Here is a 20484-nt window from a genome sequence, read left to right as displayed (position 1 = left end):
AGCGCCCGGTATGGGGCGCTGAGGTGTGACGAGGGGAGGGGGGGGGGGCTGTAGACTGGCAATGAAAGGACAGCCCGGTGTGCTCCCTTTCTGCGTCGCATTTAAGACCGTTTCGGCTTCGCATCTCACTTTTTTTTATTTATTTAAGTATACTTACACTTTCGTTTCGCTTTGTCTTTTCTGTTTTTCTTTCCTCTTCCTATCTTTCTTTTCTTCTTTTTTTAATTTTCGGGTGTCCGATTTCTCGTCAACTCGGAGCCCTGAGGTTCACTCCTTTTTATTTTATTTTTATTTTCTCACTCGCGTCTTTCTCTCCTGTCTCCACGTTTCCAAATCTCGCATCCCTCCAAAGCAGCGATCGTCACCGACACACAGGGTGCGAGATGAGATTGCGCGCAGGTTTTTTTTATGTTTTTGTACGTATACGGGCGTTCTTTGTTTTTTGCTGAATCAGTTGGATTCTTCTTGCGTGACTTCAATTGGGGATGGCTTTTCGACGCTGTCTCCAGGCTCTAGTGGCGGTCTCCGTTTCATTTACTCACCTCGATCCAAGCTCCAACCACCCTTTAATGTGTGTGCCTGTTTTTTTTTTTTCTTTTCTTTTCGTCCACCTTCGACATTCTGTGGCTTCCACAAAGCAGATGCCGGATGCGGCACTGCCGCGTGGCCTCCTTTTACCTCCTTTGCTCATATCTGATCTGAGTGGCGCGCATAAGAAAAGTTGCCTAGCAAAAGTCCGCGTGGTTCTCCGCGACTATTCATTTGAATGGAGTGGCAGTAGTGCGTGAAAAAGTGTTTCAGGCTTCTCTCTCTCTGTCGTTACCACCCCGGAAGAAAGAATATCTGAAAATGCTTGTCTGACCGTTTTCTTCGCAATGTGGATTCGATGAGCTCGGCGACAATCTTGACCGCGCCATTGCGGCCTTAGAATCGACCCAACGGCCGTATGCTTTTCTCGCTAGTGTAAGGCTCAGCCGAGACCATTTGTCCGCGCACCGGCGTTTTATTTGAGCAGTGCTTGTAGCACAGTACGCGGAGTGGCGTGAACCATTTGCTTCCATGGCAACCACGGTCGACGTGCCCTGATGCACAGGCATTGATTAGCGCATCGCGTCATAATGCTTTCTGTAAGCCTGCGAAAAGCTGTGAGGTGTGTGTGTGTGTGTGTGTGTGTGTGTGTGTGTGTGTGTGTGTGTGTGTGTGTGTGTGTGTGTGTGTGTGTGTGTGTGTGTGTGTGTGTGTGTGTGTGTGTGTGTGTGTGTGTGTGTGTGTTGTGTGTGTGTGTGTGTGTGTGTGTGTGTGTGCTTGTTTCTTTGTGTGTGTGGTGGTGGGGGGGAACTGTATCAGGCAGCTCACTTATAAACGTATCCATCTTGCAGGAGCGTACCCCCCCCCCCGAAATTTTTCAGTTTTGCTTGCGTATATATACACGCACACATACAAACGAACGCACGAACATACATAAAGCATGGTTCAACCCCCCCCCCGCCGCCGAAAAAAATTTCTGGCTACGCCGCTGCCATCTTGTTAGATTTCTACGGACATGAGCCCTCAATAAGGCGACATCAAATACATATATGCCTTCACGTCTTCACACTTCACTCAAGCTGCACAATGTAGCCATAGTGCAAAGTTCAACGGACGGACTCGCTAACCTGTACCGTGTAAATGCTGTCGTTTCTTGTCAGAGACGTTCTGTGAAGGCAGCACTACATGTTTTCTTTTCTTTTCTTTTTTTCTTTTTTAACGCGTCTAGAGTTTTGAGCTAAGGCACATACGCGGCTCGTGTGCAAGGGAATGCACCGGCGTAGTACGCTTTTTTTTTTTAATTCCACAGGCCTTAACGAAACGTTGGGATTGTAGCGCTTTTGTGTATGCATATGCTTGTGATTGTACTTGTTATTCCTGTGCTTACGCGACCAGTGTAGTTCAGAGTTACAAGGTAATCTTCAAGGATTCTGTACTGTGCTGTAAGATGAACTTACACTCGGCCTATCCAAGTGTAAGATGCCTGTCTGTGAGGTAGGCTGTTCGTTATGTGATGACGTCAGCTAGGATGAGAGCTTAATGATGACGCACCAAGGTTCTTCTCTCACCTTCTCTCTTTCCCTCTCGCAGCCCCCCGGCTGGAGCACGTGAACGCGGATGTGGGCTACCATGCCATCGTCAAGGAGAACAGCCGGAATGTCGAGATTATGCCCAGGATCAGGGTACTTGACGGTGAGCCTCTTATTTACTTTTAACTCTGCGTGGTAGCTTCTTGGGAAGGCAACGCGCAATGTACATGTAATTTTCCTTTTCTTCGTTTATCACGTTCGAGTGATGATGACAGGTTTAGTCGACGCCGGCTTATATTTTTCACGTATCAGTGCAAGTAATCAAGACCGCGGGCGTAAAAAAAAAATGAAAAAACTGATAATGTCGCACTCATACGTAACGTTAACGTATATAATTAAATCGAACAGTCGATATTAGCCACATCGCACTAGGATAAATAAAAGGAAACCTAGGGTTTACAGTGAACAGATTTTTCTACGTTGATTTATTCATCAGTTTAACTAAAGCGGATGCTTGGGCGAGTTGGATATCATACGTAGAAAAGATAACAGCGAAAAAGACAAAACACACAGAAAGACACACAGATACAGTGCTGTAGCTGTGCGTCTTTCTGTGTGCTCTGTATTTTTTTTTGTGCTATTTTATCTTTCCTAATCATTCCTCGGTGTTTATTTATTCCGTGTAATTCTAACGGATCTTTTCGCCCGCATATAACCATGAATTCCACTTCGAAGTCGTCGCGCAGTCCAAACATGCGACAAAGTTTCTATAGGCCTTCTGGCTTTGTATAGGTCTTCTAGCTTTGTATAGGCCTTCTAGCTCGGTGGCTTTGCGATGCGTGCCGCGTGTACACCGGTGCGGGTGCGCGCCTCTTCCGGGTTCATTAGCGGCGCGCGCTCGTGTCGCTGAAATGCGTAGGCTTAATAACTTTGCAGCTTGGGGTCTGTTCACCGAGTGTCCTCTGGCACGCGCTTGGCCCACTCGCAAATGTACGCTTTCGCTTTAGAGTGGCCATTCACGTATGTTCGCGCGTTGAGGGCTCGTCTGCACGGATTCAGACGGCGAGACACGAAGGACGTCACCAGTTTAAAGTGTTTTGTACCTGCTGTGACGTCTTTTACCTTTCTTTTAGCGGCACGTGCACCGAGTGACAGTCGTGTTTCTCTGCAAAGCATATCCGGTCGAGCACTTGCTTCCAGTTTCCCGAATATTCATAAACAGTCTTGTAAAATCTAGAAATCGATGGTTCGCGTTGAAGTTAAGAGTTATATTAAATACAGGTGATAATCAATCAATCAATCAATCAATCAATCAATCAATCAATCAATCGATCGATAAATAAGTTTATTATCATGATGTAAAAGGATGTTACAGGGAGTAAAATATACAGACGAGGGTCCCAAAGTACACGATCGCAACGGGACCCTAACACTGGAGCTTACACCTGCCGTAATGGTACAGTGGTAACGGTGTTCGGCTGCTGACACGAAGGTCGCGGGTTTGATCCCGGCCGTAGCGGTCTCATTTCGATAGTGACGAAATGCTAGAGGTTTCTATACTATGCCATGTTAGGGCATGTTAAAGAACACCAGATGGTCGGAATATATAGAGCCCTTCCACTTCGGAGCGCCTCATTATCGTATCGTGGTTTGGGCGCGTAAAACCTCAGATATTATTAACTAACGTTACTTCATGTAATAAGTAAAAAGGCGTGCGGAGACCCAGTCACAGCGTTTCGCGACTTTCTCGCCATGGAAAGCCCGCATGCGCGCGCGGCCCCGCGAAAAAGGCGGATTGCGCCGCTGCCTGAAATGTACACCAGCAGTGAAGTAGAGTACACTTGGTTACTGCAATTATAGTTATTTTTTTTTTGCCTAGTTCATCTCTCCCCCGCCAGATTACGCCACCTATCAGGCCGCTCATTTTTCACGGCTACGGTAAAGCGCTAAAATGCTAGGAAGTTTGCGGACAAACGAAAATCCTCTCGTGTCCGCTGCTTAGAGTAATATGACTTAAGGGTTGTAGACTTCCGCTAAGTGATACGCGCGATTTTCAACAAACAAATAAAAGACACTCAGTAGCTAAAAAAAAAAAAGGAAAGGAAACACCCGATATAACGTGTTACTGTAGATCTTTATTCTCGATGACTCGCAACGTGACTGAGCACGCGCTCGAGACGCTCCCGCAGCACCTGCTGATAGGTATTATTTTACATTATTCTCCTTTATTTTCTCAGGTTGCAGCGTTTTCGGAACCATCGGTCACCGATACGTCGTAGAGATAATTATTTCGTTTTGCGTAACGAGGTGGCAGCGACTTCGCCTTAACTCGAAATTAGAAATTCGATCCTCCTCTTTCAGTCTTCTTCTTTCGTGTCTCGGACATCAATTTAAGCGCGCTTGCATAACACGCGTTAGGCTCCTAAAAGTTTTCCTTCTTTCATTTCCTTTTTCCCTCTCTACGGATACCTGTACGTAATACACAGTGTCTCACCCTTGCGTCATCACACCTCCAATACAGGAACGTTGCGACAAAACTGGATTTCAGGATTTTCATTAGGCGACAGAGGGACGGTACATACACCGGCTGATCTTTATAACAACCTGAACGCGCGTGCACCCTAACTTGGAAGCAGTGTCTTCTCAAGGTCTTCTAGATCCGGTTAGAAAATTGATCCACTTATCTTCTCGAAGAAGAACAAGAAGAAGAAGAGGAGGAAGACGGATGACGGGATTGTGTTCAGCTGTAATCTATGCACGTGTGGTGCCAGCGTGCGTATAATACGCTGCCCTATACATCACGCGGTCGCTTTATAAAGCGTCGAAAACCGCCTCATCAGTATCCATTTTCCTCATGCTCACCGGTGCCGCAGTGCTGTCAACCCTTTTTCGTCCATTTTCTTTGAGTGGAGGACGGGGAAAGAGTTACACTAAATATTCATTCTCTTCCGTCGACCCAGTCAGGTTCGCTGTCAGGTGAAATTAGAGTTCGCGGTCATCTATCTATCTATCTATCTATCTATCTATCTATCTATCTATCTATCTATCTATCTATCTATCTATCTATCTATCTATCTATCTATCTATCTATCTAACAGACAGACAGACAGACAGACAGACAGGCAGCCAGACCGACAGACAGACAGAGAGACAGACTGACAGACAGACAGACAGACCGACAGACAGACAGCCAGACCGACAGACAGACAGACAGACAGACAGGCAGCCAGACCGACAGACAGAGAGACAGACCGACAGACAGACAGACAGACCGACAGACAGACAGACAGACAGACAGCCAGACCGACAGCCAGACCGACAGACAGCCAGACCGACAGAGAGACAGACCGACAGACAGACAGACAGACAGACAGACAGAGAGACAGACCGACAGACAGACCGACAGAGACAGACAGACAGACAGACAGACAGGCAGGCAGACCGACAGACAGACAGCCAGACCGACAGCCAGACCGACAGACAGACAGACAGCCAGACCGACAGACAGACAGAGAGACAGACCGACAGACAGACAGACAGACCGACAGACAGACAGACAGACAGAGACAGACAGAGAGACAGACCGACAGACAGACAGACAGCCAGACCGACAGACAGACAGAGAGACAGACCGACAGCCAGACCGACAGACAGCCAGACCGACAGACAGACAGAGAGACAGACCGACAGACAGACAGACAGACAGAGAGACAGACCGACAGACAGACAGCCAGACCGACAGACAGACAGAGAGACAGACCGACAGACAGACAGACAGACAGACAGACAGACCGACAGACAGACAGACAGAGACAGACAGAGAGACAGACCGACAGACAGACAGACAGCCAGACCGACAGACAGACAGAGAGACAGACCGACAGCCAGACCGACAGACAGCCAGACCGACAGACAGACAGAGAGACAGACCGACAGACAGACAGACAGACAGACAGACAGAGACCGACAGACAGACAGACAGACAGCCAGACCGACAGACAGACAGAGAGACAGACCGACAGACAGACAGACAGACAGACAGAGAGACAAGAGAGACAGACCGACAGACAGACAGACAGACAGACAGACAGAGAGACAGACCGACAGACAGACAGACCGACAGACAGACAGACAGCCAGACCGACAGACAGACAGAGAGACAGACCGACAGACAGACAGACAGACCGACAGACAGACAGACAGAGAGACAGACCGACAGACAGACAGACAGCCAGACCGACAGACAGACAGAGAGACAGACCGACAGCCAGACCGACAGACAGCCAGACCGACAGACAGACAGAGAGACAGACCGACAGACAGACAGACAGACAGACAGAGAGACAGACCGACAGACAGACAGACAGACAGCCAGACCGACAGACAGACAGAGAGACAGACCGACAGACAGACAGACAGACAGACAGAGAGACAGACCGACAGCCAGACCGACAGACAGCCAGACCGACAGACCGACAGACAGACAGACAGACAGAGAGACAGACCGACAGACAGACAGACCGACAGACAGACAGACAGACAGACAGACAGCCAGACCGACAGACAGACAGAGAGACAGACCGACAGACAGACAGACAGACAGAGACAGACAGAGAGACAGACCGACAGACAGACAGACAGCCAGACCGACAGACAGACAGAGAGACAGACCGACAGCCAGACCGACAGACAGCCAGACCGACAGACAGACAGAGAGACAGACCGACAGACAGACAGACAGACAGAGAGACAGACCGACAGACAGACAGACAGACAGCCAGACCGACAGACAGACAGAGAGACAGACCGACAGACAGACAGACAGAGAGACAGACCGACAGCCAGACCGACAGACAGACAGAGAGACAGACCGACAGACAGACAGACAGACAGACAGAGAGACAGACCGACAGACAGACAGACCGACAGAAGACAGACAGACAGACAGAGACAGACCGACAGACAGACCGACAGACAGACAGACAGAGAGACAGACCGACAGACAGACAGACAGACAGAGAGACAGACCGACAGACGGACAGACAGACAGACGGGCGGACGGACGGACGGACACTTAGCTCACTCACGATGTCGCACTTACTTGCAGATCGATTCCGGAAATTCCCAAGCGTACATTTCGCTGGAAACAACCCGTTGTTTGTACGTACAAGTGACACGCAAGATCATGTTATCATCGCCATCAATCTTCTTTATTCCCCTTCTCCTCCGCGACTTAAAACGTTTTCAGCCATAGAAGCGCTCGAATCACTCGCTTGACGACAGCGTCGTCAGGAGAAACGGAGTTCGCCCCCTTTCCGCCGGCCCGAACCACAGGCGTCGCTGTCCCGCAGTTCGAGCTCGATGTTTTAAATGTATTTCTTTTTTTTTTTCTTTTCTACAGCACTCTCTCCTATTCTCCCCTTGTAACCTTGGTCTTCGGCAATATCGATCACCGGTTATACGCCCTCGCCCGTTCTCGGCAATTCCAGCGCACCTTCATCCGTAAGCACTCCCCTCCCTTTTACACTGCAAACTGATGACGTCGTTGGTACGCAGTGAAAGAAACCGTTTCGTTGGTCGGGGCACACCCGTTGGCACTTTTCCGGGCGGCGGATATTGCTTGCTCCCCAGGCGGTAGTGAAATTACGACCAATCTCTTCTCCTCCTACTGTTCCTTTGTTCTGTTTTGTTTTTTCTAGAATTTTCTCTCATTTCTCTCTTCGGGGTCGTTAGAATGGATAATTTGACTGTGCGCGGCGAAAAACTTCTGTCGTGTTGTACACGGGAGGGAGAGAATTTGAGAGAGAGAGAAGAGGAGGAGGATGAACGAACCGCTGTAGGCTGTTAGCTTCTCGCTTTCGCTTACAAAAAAAAAAAGAGAGAGAGAGAGAGATTGTTCGTTCGCTGCACGTTCGTTTTCACGGCGCTTTTCCCTCCATACTTCTACCCCACCGCTTCGCGACAGACTGTTTTCCCGTCTAACAGTCGCGTTAGGCGGGAAAGCCAGCTTGCAAGGCGCGTGCTGGGGGAGTAGCATTTATGGTTGGTGGCGTCGTCGCAGTGGAATCGTCAACGTGGCGCGTAGAATTCGTTTCTCTCTCTCCTGTTTTTTTTTTTTTTCGTTCTTGTCGCGCTCGTTTCCGTGCGTCCCGTTAAGTACGCAGCAAACGTTGAGCCATTTGCGTGTTCTTGCGACGGTCCGTTTGGCTTTTGCTGTCGACGGCCGTTTAGGCTTGGTTGGCGACTGTAACATCCTTTTGCACTAAAACGTAATTGTTTCTCGGCACGGCTTTTCATTATCGCTTCTCCGAACGTCGTTTCCTATTTTATGCGGGAACTAGGCGCCTGACTATGTGATTTTAATGTTTGTCTGTGGTACTAAGTACTGAGGCATACAACGTTAAAAAATGAAAGGACAGAATCATACGTCTTCAGTACGCACAAAGTACCAAGAACACGGAAAACAGAAGGGGTGCCCTAGACGTCATTTGCAATTTGCAATTGTCTTCAATGGAATTAATTCGTAACCAATTACTGGACAAGCAGGTCATAACACTGTTTAGTTGTTTCTAAAAAGACTTTATCTCCTATAAGAGAATACGCCGAAGGCTTTCGTGCAAACCCTTGTCTGTTGTTTTAAAAAGCCCAACATTTTTCATTTTTCAGCGTTTCCAGAATTACTAACGCGACTTCGCGTTAGTCCGAGGCGGCCGATGCAGGTATGACCCGTAGATCGGGAATATATATATATATATATATATATATATATATATATATATATATATATATATATATATATATATATATATATATATATATATATATATTTAGCCATGAGTATGTCAACAAGAGATAGTTCGCCTGCTGAACGCGAAAATATTAGTTGGAGATGAAAAATGTATTTTTTTCAACAACGAGTGTGTTAACTATAGTGATAGCCGTTTACTGATCACGAATAAACTAGTTCACTCTACCAAGTGGAGGAGCCGAGGGCTATAACAGATCCCCCTCCCCCCCCCCCCCCCTCCCCCCACGCTGCTTATTCTTCAGTCGGCGGTTTCACGCATGAAGGCTTTCACGTGTCGCTGCTCATGCTTGACCGTTAAATATACAGAAGAGCTATTTCGACGTGGTATCCAAACAGTGCCGAGCGAAGCGTCTTGGTTAATCAACGCGAGCCTCACGCGCCTTTTGAAAACGGCCTTTTAAGTAAGAGACGAGCTAGTGCCCCGTGCAGATATCGGTGGAGAATTGAAGAAGATTCGTGCCGTTGCAATGGCAGCCCTGCATGCGTTCCGTTCCTTTTACGCGAGCGCCACGTGTCGCCATTGCACGTGCGTGCTGGCAAGAAGACTTCTAATTGAATTATCTTCTAATTGAATTCCCTTTTAAGTTGAATTCTCTTTGTCGGAGCGGGGCTTAGGCAGGGCGCTTCTGTTGTTGTCGCGCCCTTCATCGTGTCTTCCGTATCTGTATACGTATTTGTTAGCAGGGTGCGCCGAGCTTTTAGTCCTGTGTGACGTCGCGCCAGCGGATGAAACATCCGCTGGCGCGAACGCGACTAGGCTGAATGCGTGGGTGTATATTATCTGTCGCGAGTGGCTCGTGCCATTTCTTCCGTTTTCTTAAAGAACCACCTCTCTCTGAAGACACAGTCCTTTTGCTTGGCCTTAGAGCCCTGCACACTTTTTCTTTCTTTCTTTCTTTCTTTCTTTCTTTCTTTCTTTCTTTCTTTCTTTGTTCACAACAGCAGCTCGATGCTACGTTTAATCATTCAGTCAATCGATTGATCAATCAATCAATCAATCAATCATCAATCAATCAATCAATCAATCAATCAATCAAATTGTTTTATTTTCGTTTTTTTTCTGCACAACGACAAAACCAAAATAGGATCCTAGAGAAAAATGTCGATGAAAGTTCATTGGTGGACATCTGTCAGCGACATAAAAGAAAAAAAAAAGAAATAGCGCGGTTTTTCTCGTGAAATTGCGAGGCGGCGTTGCGTGTTTCCACGATATGCGACCGCTCCCACTCTTTCCTTAATTTTTATTTTCTTCCTGGGCAGCCAAAGTCGTTGCCTTTGTGTGGGACCTACCCGCGGTGTCGCAAGCTGTATGGATGTCAGAAACAATCCCGTTACCCACACCGCTTTACGGCATGGAAAGTGACACGAAAAAAAAAAAAAACACTCACACACAAACAAGAGCAGGAGACTCGATTACAACGCGCCATTTTAAAAGCAGAGTGCGCGAGCCGGTATATGTTCCGAGAACGGTCCGCGACAACCACTTTCCTCGAGAAGTGCGGCCAGACAGACGCGAAAAAGAAAGCAAATTGCTCTGACACATTCGTGGAAGCCATTACGAAAGTAGTACCCATGGCGACTGGCCGCTCTTTTGTTCGTTTTTGTCCCGCACTTTAGCTGCCCGCTTTTCTTCGAAAGAATCATACTAAGACGCCGCCATCGGGAAACAGTAAAGTGACGCTGTGATTTCTTGTTTTTTCGCGTCATCACCCTTTTCACGAAGCGCGATATTCATCTCCACCAATCTGTCTTGTCAGGAGGAGGCCTTGCGAAACGACGACGCTCGTCTGATTTACACGCATGCAGCGCCACCGCCAAGTGTGCGGCCCCGAGCCTGCGCTAAGGAAGGAGAGCTCCTGTGCAGGGCCCGTTGCTCCCTCCCCTCCCTCTCTCTCTCTCTCTCTCTCTCTCTCTCTGTGTACGCGGCCTTTTGTTGTTCGCGAAGAATATTTATCGCCTCGAAACAAACGAGGCAGCCGGCCAGTGTATATAGTGGCCCAGGCCGAGCAACCAAGGATACGCGTGTGCGAGAGACCGGGGCAAGAGAGAGCGGCCATACGTTCAGCATAGCGTCGACGAAAGCGAAAGGATGCCCGTGCTCGGGCAGAAACGTGCTATAACGGAAACCTTGAAACCCAAGGATAAAAAGAAAAAGAGGGAAACGAGAAAAGGCTTATCAAGCGGCTGGCGTCTTTGCATGCGGTGATTGCATTGCCGAAGTTGCGTACAGTTGCTGGAGTTAAGCGGCGAAGAAGAATCGTTGTGCCGAGAACGAAACGGAGATACTACCGCACCGTGTACCAAAAAAGAAAAAAAATGTCATTCTTGCGCAAAAGATGAAGTACTCAGACGGATAGTAGCGCATTATATATATTGCAGTGAACATTCGCTCACTAATGAAATTAACGAGCACATCTCACTCAATGACCACGAGCACTGACCGGGAGCTTTCACGACATTTGCATGGGGAACAGCGCAAACAGCTAGAAGTGTGCAAACGCATCGCGTTGCCTCCCACTTCTCGGAGATAAGCGCGGCCTTCAACATGAAGCGCGCGGTGACAGCGCACACGAAGCGACCGCAGCCACCACAACTTGTTCAGCCTTTGCAATCGTGCACAGCCGTCGCTTAAATGTAAACATTTCGACAGAAGTCTGTCTGGCTGGGTGGAAGAATTAAGAAGTTGAAATACCTCCAGCCACAAATTCTCCGTCGCTGCACGGAGCAAAGGCCCCGCCGTCTTCTAGTTGTCCGTGTTGTCTACCGCGCAGTATACTTCGACAAAGAAGACGCACGCTTCATCTAACCTGCTTACTCCACGCTTGAGGACGCTTGAGGAGGAGAGGTTGAGGACAGTAAAATACACTATTTTTGCAACCCTAGTTGGGAGCACGTCTCAGCGTCCAACTGCACGCTTGTCTCCTCTTTGCGCTACGGCGCACGCGCTTCTATTCAACCCCCCTCCCCTCCCCTCCCCTCCCTCAGCCCGCTGACTGCGCGTGCTTATCTCCTTCCTCCAACCCTACAGCGCAGTCACCTCAACACTGTCCTGCCTGGCGCGCGAATACGGCGCAATTTATTGCACACCTTTCCATGATCCTACATGGTTTAGTGCCCATGGGCGCGATATGATATTATCGCACTTTCACTTTAAATAGGACATGACGGCGACGGCAAACTTTTACCTGTATTGTCCATCTATCCACCGTCGCAATAAAAAAAAACTGGTCATATTACCCGTTCGCGACAAAGGGACTGGGAGTTTCACTGAAAGTGTGGGCTGAGAAAGTGAATCGCATCCGAAATTGGGGGGTAAACGAGTAGAAAATAACTTGAACAGCGGTATATAAATAAGTAGTGCATAGAGGAAGAAAGCGAAAGAGCATTGCGACTGCGACCGACCACGGAGAAGTGGATCGTTTGACATAAATAACCCGCGCGCGACACGGCAGGGGAAGAAAGGGTGCGGTCTACACGCTTTCTGCAGCTTCCTTCCGTTCGGCTTTTTTTTTTTTTATTCCTTCTGCCGTGTAACTGCCGGTCCCATCCTTCATATATATACGACGACGACCTGTTGCGACAGTGCTGCGACACCAACACAGCTTTTCTCTCCCTATTTCTTCTCTCGTGTCGTTTTCGCTCATTCTTTTCTTCTCATGACACACGTGGTGGCGTGTTCGTCGCTTCTTCGGTTCTTCGGTTCGGTTGTCAGCGCTCTCGTTGTGGGCGGGTTGGTTCTTGGCTCTCGGAAGGCTTGACCGGTTGTTGTCGGGACGACCGACAGCCATACGGCATTCAGCACCATACTATTGCGGCAACACCACCACTGTCGTCGTCGTCTCGTGCTGCTGCTGGTGCTGCTGCTCCCAATAGAACCGTCCTTTACCGGTAAACCTTCAGTTCTACTCTCTCTCTCTCTCTCTATCCTGTCTTCTCTATAACCCTCACCAATGAGAGAGAAAGAGGGAGCGGATATTGATTCGACCTTTCCGGTTCACCGCATCTTGCCTCTATCTGTCGTGTCGGCCGGTCGTCCTTGTTCGATTGTGCCTTTTCATCCATGCTCTCTTCTCTTTCCTTCATTCCTCAGCCTGTCCTTTTCGCTCAATATTTCACCAAATGTCTGTCGTCGAGGGTGCCTTTATTCTTCGGGCCTTGCTTTTATCTTACTTTTCTTCGTGACCGGACATTGAGACACATCAATGACGCGTTAAAGAAAAAAATTAAAATGGCGTGATAATAATAATGGACTGTGGTTGAGGCGTTCCCCTTGCTGGCTGGCTCTCTTCGGTGTCCGTGTGTTCGCACTGTTGTACGTTGTGAGCCGTTTCGTCGGGCGAATTGCAGAGCAGCGTGTTCATTTTTGTTTTCTTTTTTCTTTGATTGGGTTGTCTGGTAACCGTGCGTTGGTTGGTGCAGCGTAACGGGGAAGGTCGTTTTCTTGGAATTCCGGCCGGACGATCTCTTTGTACGTGGGTCCTATATATATATATATATATATATATATGATAGCTTCCGGGGAGTCGTCGACTATTCGAACGTACACCAGTATATAGCATCACGGTAACAAATATTTCGGCCTCCTTACTTGAACATTTCTGGTTTCCTGTGACGCAAACCGTTCAAACTGCCATTTTTTAATCACCGATCAATATTTTCAGCAATAAAAAAACTTCAGTTGAATGTAGAAACAATTAATGCTGTTACTGTGAATTCTCGCATTTAACCAAGCGAGCGTGTCTTACTAGCAGATATATAACTAATTCGCCCAGACCACGAATATCTGATATTACGAACTTTTGTGCCCATACGACATCGTTTATAACGATAACCCACATGTATTGCTTCTTTCTCTTTTTTTCTTTCTTTTTTTTTAAGGCTAGCATTTTTCTAATTCGGAGGTGCGCAATTCAGCGGTGTGCTGGTCTGTTTTCGTCTGCGGGATGGTTTCGGTTTCTTTCTTTCTTTCTTTCTTTCTTTCTTTCTTTCTTTCTTTCTTTCTTTCTTTCTTTCTTTCTTTCTTTCTTTCTTTCTTTCTTTGTTTGTTTGTTTGTTTGTTTGTTTCTTTCTTACTTTCTTTCTTTCTTTCTTTCTTTCTTTCTTTCTTTCTTTCAAAGCTTACGCGTCTCGCTTCCGATGCCATAGGGGTACCCGTCCCATGCGATTCATCCGTTAGCTTGGGCTGACCGTCACGTTAGAAATGGTTAGGAACTTATGTTTCACTTATAGGAACTAGAGTCCACGGCCACATGGACGGTGTAAATAATGACTGTTTGCCTCCGACTCCGACAAACGGGACTCCTATATAATCCGCACTCGCTCTGGCCAAATCACGGACAGCGTTGCTATAAGGCAAACAGCGAAGGCTCGCAGAAACGACGTACATCGGCGCAGTATTAATCGGTTATTTAGGGCAACTCTTGCGGTAAACACAGACAAGCGTACATACACTGGCAGCTTGTGCGTACAACGGAGCGTGGCTATCGTCAAGGCGCGAGATTTTATATGGTTTTTGGTGCTGCCGTAAGGAAGTGGGCCATCAGTGTTATTTCATGAGTATCTGCGCCACTGCCAGGGGAGTGTGCACACTTCTTCGGAAAGTTCGCGCGCTCGAGCAAACACTGAGCGCAAGCGCTGCCGCTCAGTGTTCTCTAATAAGGAAAAGAGTATATGTTTCGAAATAGTTGTCGTCGTGTAGCTATACCGGCTGTCCCGGCTAACTTGGACCAAGGTTAAAAAAAAAAAAAAAGCCTGCGCTCTAGGAAAGTTCTATAGGCACCCGGCAATGCAGTTTCCGAGATACGATGGTAGCGCCAGAAAACACAGCCTAGCGAGTAGACGCAGCAAAATCGAGTGTCTATCCTCCGCATCCTCCATGTTCAGAAACGCTCCTTGACTTGAACGTGACTTGCCACCGCCTCAATGCAGTGCGTTTGAAGCGCGTTTGTAGCGTTTGTGCTGCCTTGGCACAGCCTGAAAAGAGCGCGTTCTAAACGCGTTTGTGCTGCATTGAAGGCGGTGGCAACATCCCTGAGGTGATTTCGAACGCACGTAGGAAGCGTTCGTTGAAAGAGGCGCCCAAAAGGGAGACACTTGAGCGCTTCGATGTGTCCAGCGAGCGTTTCATTTTCTTGGTATCCCTGGCGGCTGGTGCCCTCAACACTTAGGCGTTCGATAAGAGCTCCATCGCGCCCTCTGGTCAGTACGGGTGCCTATACCTGTTGTATATTAGTATTATCTGTTGTATATTAGTGACACGTCACCGCATTGTACAGGGATTCACGCTCGATGATGGACGCGTCAGCAGCGTGTTTTGATGAGCGTCCATCAGATAGCGTGAAGCCCTGTGAAATAAACGAACGCCGCCGCCGCCGTATATCGATCAAAGAACGCTTGATAGCGCTTGAGTAGCGGCGCGCGAGCGTGCGTATATTTCATATTTGGCGTGTGTCGCGCGCTTTTGTTTTTTTCTCGAAAAAAGAAAACAACCAGGCAGATTTCAGCAAAAAAATAAATGCTTGATTTTGGGATTATTTGAGGCGAGGCACAACGTAATGTAAATATTTTGCCAATTCGAGCGAGAATAAAAAAAATGTTGGCTAATTAAAGTTAATTAGCGCTTAGTCATGAAAAAAATACAGGTTTTGCGTACACACGACCAGTACTAATATACAACAGGTGGAACTTTCCTAGAGCGCATGGTTTTTTTTTTTTTTTTAATCTTGGTCCAAGTTAGCCGGGACAGCCGGTATACATATAGACAAACTTGCCAGCTCTTTTCAAGGCGGAGCCAGCAAGCCAGCTTGCTGGCTCCGCGGAGCCGCCTCTTACGTCGTCTTCGGTTTGCTTTGCCTTTTTTTTAGGTGTACTATTTATTTTTTTTCACCAACGCTTTAGCTGTGTAATCGCATGCGTGCGAAGTCCTCTGCATGCAAGCACGTGAACCAAATCGTCGAAGTTGCCTGTGCGTCAGCGCAGGAAGGTGTACTTGATACTGTGTACTTAATATTGTAGCCAGCTTATACTCCCCCTGTAGACCATTGATTGATTGATTGATTGTTCAGGTGAAGGAATAGCGAGGTTGAGTTTATTCGAGGAAGGCAGATAGCTAGATCTCTCTGGCAAGCAAAGCAAAGCGCTGTGCTGCGCACACTTCGGGAATGAGGGCCACTTTGACGAGCCAAGGAAGTGCTCGTCCCTGACGTTGGCTGTGACAGGGTATACGTGTGTATAACGACGGTGCCAATTGTCATTTCACCCTCTTCTTCTTCCTTCCTTCCTCTGCAGCTAAGGTGTGCCGCTTCCTGGTGACCAACAAGCGTCACGGCGAGGCGCCCTTCGAGGTTCGCATCACCGACGAGGCGACGGGTAAGGCCGAGCTGTTCGCCAAGAAGGAGCTCAACTGCGAGAAGCACCGCAACTACAAGTTCGACATCGCCGCCGTCGGCTGCAACGGGCTCGTCTCCGAAAAGTGAGCGCGCGCCTCCTATTCCTCTAAATAATAATAATAATAATAATAATAATAATAATATAATAATAATAATAATAATAATAATAATAATAATAATAATAATAATAATAATGACTGGGGTTTTACGTCGCACAACCACGATATGATTATGAGAGAGGCCGTAGTGGAGGGCTCCGGAAATTTCGACCACTTGGGGTTCTTTAACGTGCGTCTAAATGTAAGCACACGGGCCTCTATATATGTAGCATTTCTCCTCCATCGAAATGCGGCCACCGTGGCCGGGATTCGATCCCGCGACCTTCGGGTCGCGGCAGTCGAGCACCATAACAACGAGACCAGCGCGGCGGGATTTTAAGTTATCGCAACTTGACGACAGTAAAACAATGACCACATCTGAACATGGTTCTATCGAGATATTACCCCTATGCACAGTATATTTTCTTTACGAAAGACTCAAGAGGAGCCGCTTTGGGAATTCTCTCGTATTGTCAATTAGGGCCAAAAAGGCACACTTGGCCATAGATCGACAAAAAAAAAAAAAAAAAGAAGTGGAGCTCACTCAGACCCACTCAAGAAATGTATTTTGCTCTTAGGGCTCACTCGGACTCAGACTCGCCAAACATTTCCTCAACCGCACTCACTCGGACTCAGGCTCACCAAAATTTTCCTGAACCGGATTAATCACCCGAACTCACTCAGACTTAGACTCACGGCCCGATATGAGTCTGAGTGAGTCGACTCATGAGTGAGTTTGCCGACCTATTCACGCGGCACATCTTCGATCACGGGCGTGCCAACTTTTGACCAACATTTACTGATAGGTCACCAAGATAACGCGTACGGCCTTTTCGTGGCATGCTTAGCGACAAAATGAGCGGTCGTGCGATTTGCACATATCGCAGCTGAGCAATCGGTCAGCTCTCTTGGAACAAAGGCCTGTCGAGCGAGCCACTTCTCACGTGTACTTACACTGTACATGTACTATCGTATTCGTATTCTGTATCTGAGCTCTTCACTCGCGTATTCGTGCTGTATCTATGCAGAAAAAGAGTGGCTCTTGTTTCTCGCTTATCGTGAGAAGAAGCGATAAGCGCGCACGACACGAGCACTCTCGCTTTCCTAGGATATACTGTTGCTGGGGCTTCCTTCTCGTGTTCTGTTGCAGCGTGAGAAAGACGCTGAACGTCCGTGACCGGTTGTCGCATTAAACCTTCGGCGTGGCCTAGTTAGCTCAAAAGGTTTCTTTTTATTATTATTATTATTATTTATTTACAGATACTGCAGGTCAGAGACGTAGCCACATTTCCTTTTTTTTTGGGGGGGGGGGGGGGGGCACTAGCTGAAAACCCTGACTTTTTGAGAAGAACACCTATTTTTATTATTTATTTTTAAACACATACTTCACCAAAATTACGGCGGGGGGGGGGGGGGGGGGCTAGGCTCCCCCCCCCCTGGCTACGGGCCTGCCTTTAGGTATGTTCGTGCGTGCGTTTCCATATGTGCGTGTAATATACGCTTGCAGAATTGAAATTTTTTGCCCCCCCCCCCTCCCCTTCCTGGCCACACCAATGCTGCAGGCCCATGCAGGAGTGCATAGAGTAAATACAAACAGACAATAGCAGACAATAAAGCAATAACGGGAAATAAGGAGGTTTACATAGAATTTCTTTTTAAACCTCCTGGGCTCATACTAGGCTAGTTAGTTTTGAAGGGCTGCGCGAAAAAATAAATAACAAAGAACAAGTACACAGGACGGGCTCGTTGTGTTTTTCTTCTTCCTTCTTCGTTTCTTCGTGTGTGTGTGTGCATGTGTGTGTTTTTTTCTTTTTTCACGCTGTCCTTACAAGCTTAAAATAATTACATCGCATGATGGCGATAAGGCTCCTGAACTCCTCTGTCTGCGTACATATACATTTTTCTTTCCTTCCTTCTCTCTCTCTCTCTTTATTTATTTCTTTCTTTCTGTGAGAGCATGGCAGGCCTGCCATAGTGACACCGTACTTCGTTTTTGACGACGTATGTTGTTTCTTTGAAAACGTCGCTGTTGGCATCAGAAAACTAAGCGCGAAACTAAAAATAAGATCCCCTGTAGGCTCCAGTGGGTGTTTGATTCGCCTAACCCACTCAGCGCGAACAGCTGCCTTGACACCCGATAGACAAAAGAATGTTGTAAGCTTTTTAAATAAAATTTAAAGCGTTGTGTCCTGCGCATTTCACTGCCCCGTTTTTTACGCTGTTCTGCCATAATGTTTTAAAGCTTCTAACTCGGCGTTTCGGAACCCGTGCGAGTCCCTTGTTCACAAAGAAAGGACCGTGCCGGCATTTTTGCATATACTTGCGGCACGTTGCCACGTGTCTGGTTTAGTGTATGGTTCGCAAATTGTATGTCGAGTGATTCAACTGCTTTCATTGGTTTAATTGTCTGTTATTGGCTTCGTTAGGTTGTGTCAAACACAGAAACGAGCCCATCGATCCGTTCCCCTTCTTTCGTTTCGTAGTAAAAGGCGCGGGAAGATATTGATTTTTGTCGGTGGCGATGATTTTTGCTCTTTCCCGTTCACTCGCGGGACACGTTGTCGGCGATGTGTAAGGCACTTGAGGCAGCATGTCCCGTAATAGGCAACGGCATTCTGGTGTAGCGGCGGATCCAGGGAAAAGAGCGGGGGGGGGGGGGGGGGGGAGCGATCGCCCTTCCTTGATTCAGTGTCTGTCGTCCACCTCCTTTGTCAAGTTGCCTCGGCTACCGCTGCCCAAGCAGCCGAGTGATTAGAGCGTCGGCTTCCAATGCGGGAGGTACCGGGTTCGATTCCCAGTGCCGCCGGACGTGCACGCACCGGTTTTAAATGCGAATGCATTTCTTAGTCGAGCTATGTCAGGCGCCGTGCGGTGTCCGCGATCTCTCCGCTCCCGTCCCCCTCTCCCATAGCAACAGCTGCGCGCTCGTCCTCGCCCCTAGCAACCGGAGCAGGTGGTGCGGGCGGATCAGCGGAGAGTGAGTGGAGAGGAGGAGCGCGTGAGGGCGCTCGCATCGCGGGAGCTCGGCGGAGCTCCCGCGTGTGTGGGAGAGTGTGGGTTAGGGTAGGCGCGTGCTTCGGTGCTTCTCCTCTCGGCAGGCGCCCCACTCTCCCGCTCGCTCGCAAGCGTATATAAATGGAGCGGAGCGCGCGCTCTACTCTCTCTCGACCCGTTCGCCGGCTTTCGCTGACGCGAGATGGCTGACGTGGAAGACAAGGCTGCGAAGCGAAGAGCGCGTGATGCCGAACGCAAGCGCCTGAAGCGAGCTGCCGACGCCGAACTCCGTGCTCGGGAAGCTGCTGTGAAACGCCAATGCCGAGCCGAAGACCACGAAATACGTGTTCGACATGCTGCCAAGCAACGTCAACGATGAGCCGAGAACGCCGAATTGCGTGCTAGCGAAGCGGCTGCGAAACGTCAGCGCCGAGCCGCCGATCCTCAGGTGAAGCGGCGCGAGGCCGAGACCAAGCGGCGGCGGCGCGCATTCGCATTTCCTCACGATTCCCTTCGGGGAGGTGGGGTGAATTTTTTTTTTTCTAAAGAGATTGCCCCAGGGCCTCGCACTTGGTGTTTTGGGTACTCCGTTCTCGAGAAGGTGCCCTCTCCTTTCCTCTAACTTCTTTCTCTCCCCCTTTCCCAACGACGCTGAGCCCCTCTTTCGCTACTTTAATCCCCCTCCCCCACCCCTGCACGGGATGATTGAGGTGTCCTCCTCGACGAGAGACAGTCACTATCCCGTGCTTTTCCCTTCTTCTCTATCCAAAAATCCCATCTCCTCAGCCCCCTTCCTTCCCCAGCAAAAGGGGGTAGCAGCTTTAATGAAGCATCTTCGCGCGTAAGGGGAAGGAGCGAGCGCGCACCTCCAGACTAAAGTCCCTAGATTTTCTCTGGGAAAAATCTAGGGACGTTACTCCAAACCGGTCGTGTTCACACGAGGGAGAAATCGGCGGGGGACACGGGGGGATTGCGGATCGCGTGACCACGTCGTCACGGATTAGTGAGTGGACGCGACCCCTCCCCCCCCCCCCCCCCGCGACTCCTCGGAGGAGACGGGGACCTTTCCCCCGACAGGACAAACGATCCCCCAGCGGTGGGGGATATGGCGGAATTTCGGGCTCTTTTTTTGGCCACAT

At 48.7% G+C, this 20484-nt stretch overlaps 1 protein-coding gene across 1 annotated transcript in view; it reads left to right on the top strand.

The window, feature by feature from the left end:
* The window catches only part of LOC119390351 (calsyntenin-1), a 241135-nt gene that overhangs the window by 187686 nt on the left and 32965 nt on the right, over positions 1-20484 (top strand). The window contains exons 2-3 of the mRNA XM_037657958.2: positions 2119-2220; positions 16153-16336. Of these exons, the coding sequence (XP_037513886.1) occupies positions 2119-2220; positions 16153-16336 (286 nt within the window). The remainder of the gene's footprint in view (positions 1-2118; positions 2221-16152; positions 16337-20484) is intronic.

Source organism: Rhipicephalus sanguineus, chromosome 4, assembly GCF_013339695.2.
Source record: "Rhipicephalus sanguineus isolate Rsan-2018 chromosome 4, BIME_Rsan_1.4, whole genome shotgun sequence".
In the NCBI taxonomy this organism is placed as follows: domain Eukaryota; kingdom Metazoa; phylum Arthropoda; class Arachnida; order Ixodida; family Ixodidae; genus Rhipicephalus; species Rhipicephalus sanguineus.
The sequence above is the reverse complement of the archived record's forward strand: the minus strand, read 5'-3'. Positions and strand labels throughout refer to the sequence as shown.